A 3,916-nucleotide genomic window follows, 5' to 3' on the forward strand; every position below is an offset into this window, starting at 1 on the left:
TTTTTTTTTTTCCATTCAGAAGAGTCCCTGTGTACCTCTGGTCCCATACACAACCTTCCTTGCTATAGAGATCAACACAGATGCGTTTGTTAAAATCTAGCAGACCTTCATATAAAGCAAATTAAGGTTTGAATCCTGACTAACACTATGCTATGGTCTGATAGTTTAGCCTTGATGTTCTTCTACCCACACTCTGTCTCTGTTTCTGTCTTTCTCTGGTACAAAGCACGAAAGACAGGACCTTATGCATGCTAGGCAAATCCTTTACACCATATTCCCACCCTGTCCCCAACATTCTTTTCTATAAATTAGAGTGAATAATTTCATAATATAATGAGGATTACTTAAATGATATATTTATAGTACCTGGTACATAGTAAATGATCAATGAATATTTACTACAGTGATAGTGATTTATTATTTTCCTCTCTTTGCATTTCAGTCTAAGGTTCAATTCTTGATTGTCATACTTTTCGATAGAACACTAATTCTGAGTCAGCCACTGGAGAGCCAAAAAAATCTGGAGCATTTCACCTAACCTTTTTGAGTCTGATTCATCTACCAAATGAGTCCTATATGATAATCCCTACCTCTGTTTTTAGTTATTATAGAGCTGGGTGTGGTGCACACACCTGTAATCCCAGCACTTCGTAGGCTGAGGCAGAAGGATTGCTGTATGTTTGAGGCCAACCTGAACTACATAGCAAGACCCTGTCTCAAAACATGGTTGCTATCTTTTTAAAAGCATTACTGTAATGTGTGGTATACAGCAGTGTTCAAATATGTTTTTTTTTTTTTTTTTAGTTTTTATTTATTTATGTGTGTGTGTGTGTGGCCAGCTCAGTCCACCAGGGGGCGGGGCTGGCTGGCATGTGGTGCTGGGGGATTGAACCGTGGTCCTTGTGCTTTGCTAAGCTTGTTCTAAATAGGTGCTTTAGACCACTGAGCCATCTCACCAGCCCCCAAATATGTTTGCAGTCTTAAAATTTAAGATTTTTTCTGGCCAGGGAGATAGCTCAGTAGAATAAACACTTGCCTGGCAAGCACAGGGTCCTGAGTTCAATCCCCGATAACCACCAAAAAAAAAAAAGTTTTCAGTTATGTCTTATAATTGAAAATTTATAGCAACTTACAACTAAAAACCATCTTTTTTTTTTTTTTTTGCGGAACCGGGGTTTGAACTCAGGCCCTTATGCTTGCCAGGGAAGCACTTATTCTATTGAGCCATATCCCCAGCCCCTAAAAACCATCTTTTATTTTGTATCTCTTCTACTCTGAAAAAGCAGGATGTTCTTGACAAGGATTCTGGGGAGATGAAAGGCCGAGAGAGAAGAACGGGCAAAGTCATTCCTGTTCTACAAACCAAAACCAGGTAATATAACAGTATAAATATTCTGATTTCTGTTCTTTCTTTTTTTTTTTTTTTTTTTTTTTTTTTATGCAGGATCTACAGGGTCTCACTACACAGATCGGACTTGTAGTAATTCTCCTGTTTTCATCCTCCCAAGCACTGGGATTACAGGCATGTGCCACCACGCCCAGTCTTGTTGGTTCTCTTTAATTTGTATCTTTTCCTTTCCAGTATTCCTTAGTACGGTGGGAAAAAATCCAACATGGAGAGTAAGCAACTTGAAATTTTGGCACTTCCAACTGTGTAGTCTTTGGCAAATCAAATAATCTCTCACCTCAGTTTTTCTATCTGCAAAATACAGGTAACAACGTCTTCATATAACTATGGAGAAAATCATTTAGTCATTTTTCCCAACCTGCACACAGCTGCCCTTAGTGAAATAAATACACACTATAGTCAAAGGTTACAGATTTAAGTCATCTTTCCCCTTTATTGTTGCCAGGAGGTGGCAGTGTCTGTACATGGGCCTTTGGATGTCTTACAAAAGCTGGGTTTTTTAAGGCTGAATCAGATGGATTTATAGTAAAAGTTTTAAAAAATTAATTTTGATGCTGGCATGGTGGCATATGCCTGTAATGCCAACACTTAGAAGAGTAAGGCAAGAGAATAACTGAGTTTAAGGCTAGCTTGGGCTACATAGTAAGTTTAAGTCTAGCCTTGATTACATAGTACAACTGTGTCTCAAAACCCAAAATAGCTGGTTGTGTTACATGTCTATAATCCCAGCATTCCCAGCACACCCTGCACTCAGGAGGCTGAGGCAGGAGGATCTTTTTTTTTTTTAAATTTTTTTTTTTTAACGTTTATTTATTTATGTGTGTCTGTGTGGCCAGCTCAGCCCACCAGGGGGAGGGGCTGGCTGGCATGTGGTGCTGGGGGATCGAACCGAGGTCCCTGTGCTTTGCCAAGCTTGTTCCAAGTAGGTGCTTTAGACCACTGAGCCATCTCACCAGCCCCAGGAGGATCATTTTTTGAGTTTGAGTTTGAGACCAGCCTGGGCTACAAAGTGAGCTTAAGGCCAGCCTGAACTGCACAATGAGACCCTGTCTCAAAAAGATAAAAAAGAAAAAAAGTTATTATACATTATATATTCTACTTTAACATTTAAAAATATAGTACAAGTAAAGCTAGTTATCTTTGACTTCCACCCCAATCCCAGTTTTCCTGTTTTGTTTACATAATTTGGAGGAAAACTTTCTAATTGCTTGCAATGGAAATTATAGCAAAAGTCATGCTACTTGGAAGTGTAACAGGTTTACAATCTTAGTATTCTCATCTATGGATCTTTAGTGTGCACTCAAGTCTTTTTTTTTTTTTTTTTTTTTGTGGAACTGGGGATTGAACTCAGACCCTTGTGCTTGCCAGGGAAGTACTTATTGTACTGAACCATCTCCCCGGCCCCATGTACTCGGTCTCTATCACATTCGACTTTTCTATGGCTCTGTGAGGTTAGCTATTTCTTGATTACTCTTGATTTCATGAACAAATGCTTGCTTTCTCCAAAGACTAGCTAATCTTAACTTATTCTTTTTAATAATAGCTTATATCTACTTGTCTTCCTTTTATTCTCAACTCCATACTTAAATTTAGATTTGGATTATGTGATTAATACTGTCTTCTGTGGCTGGATCTTAAAGAATTTTGCCTCTGAAAATTGGTTGGTCTAATCAATCAGCACTATGTGACTTCTTTCAAAAAGCAATGTATTCATGATTCTAATGGACTTTCTTTTCCTCTTGATTTGCTTTGTTTAAGGACTAATGTTTCAACACTTTCACAGTCAGATCTAGAACATCAGAAGCGAATTTATCTCAGGCGTGTCTTTGATCATATAGAAGAGCCCGGGGACTTTAACCAAGGTAAGATAGTAACCAAACACATGTAAAACATGTGATGGGATTTTTTTCTTTCCAGTGTAATGCAGCCTAAACTAGCAGGTTATTTTGAATATTCTTAAAGTAGTATGGAAGATAACTTCCTTAAAGAGATATTTGCTTTGTTTTTCTTTTTATTTTTATTAGTTCCAGGATCTTGTTCTGCCAGGGAGTGCTATGCTACTGAACTTTATCCCCAGCCCAGAGATTTTTACTTTAAGGGCTGGCCTAATTAGACAATTGTTTTTTTCTTTTTTTGGTCTTTTGAGACAGTCTTGCCATACAGTTGAGGCTGGCCTTGAGCTCACTTTGTAGCCCAGGCTTGCCTCAAACTCAAACTATGCTCCTTCCTCAGCTTTCCCAGTGCTGGGATTATAGGCATGGGCCACCGTGCCTGGCTAATCAGATAATTATCCAAAGCAGCAGTTTGGCTGTCATGTTAGAGATGGGTCTGGGTAGACTCACACCCAAATAGACAGGAGGAGGTCAGATATCAACTTCTTTGCTGGTGATTCCCCCCCCCCCCCCCCGACAAAAATTAGAAGTGGATGGCCTGGTTGCTCCATACTAATCATTCTTTTTGAATTTTGTTTTCATTTGAAATTATTTTCCTGGGCTGGTGAGATGGCTC

General features: G+C 38.9%; 1 protein-coding gene across 1 annotated transcript in view; it reads left to right on the plus strand.

The window, feature by feature from the left end:
- The first annotated feature begins 1,285 nt into the window (after positions 1-1,285).
- Positions 1,286-3,916, plus strand: part of S100pbp (S100P binding protein) — a 26,437-nt gene continuing 23,806 nt past the window's right edge. Inside the window, exons 1-2 of the mRNA XM_023701136.1 lie at positions 1,286-1,372; positions 3,167-3,270. Of these exons, the coding sequence (XP_023556904.1) occupies positions 1,314-1,372; positions 3,167-3,270 (163 nt within the window). The 5' untranslated portion in view covers positions 1,286-1,313. The remainder of the gene's footprint in view (positions 1,373-3,166; positions 3,271-3,916) is intronic.

Source organism: Octodon degus, unplaced genomic scaffold (genome assembly GCF_000260255.1).
Source record: "Octodon degus isolate 3935 unplaced genomic scaffold, OctDeg1.0 scaffold00130, whole genome shotgun sequence".
Taxonomy (NCBI): domain Eukaryota; kingdom Metazoa; phylum Chordata; class Mammalia; order Rodentia; family Octodontidae; genus Octodon; species Octodon degus.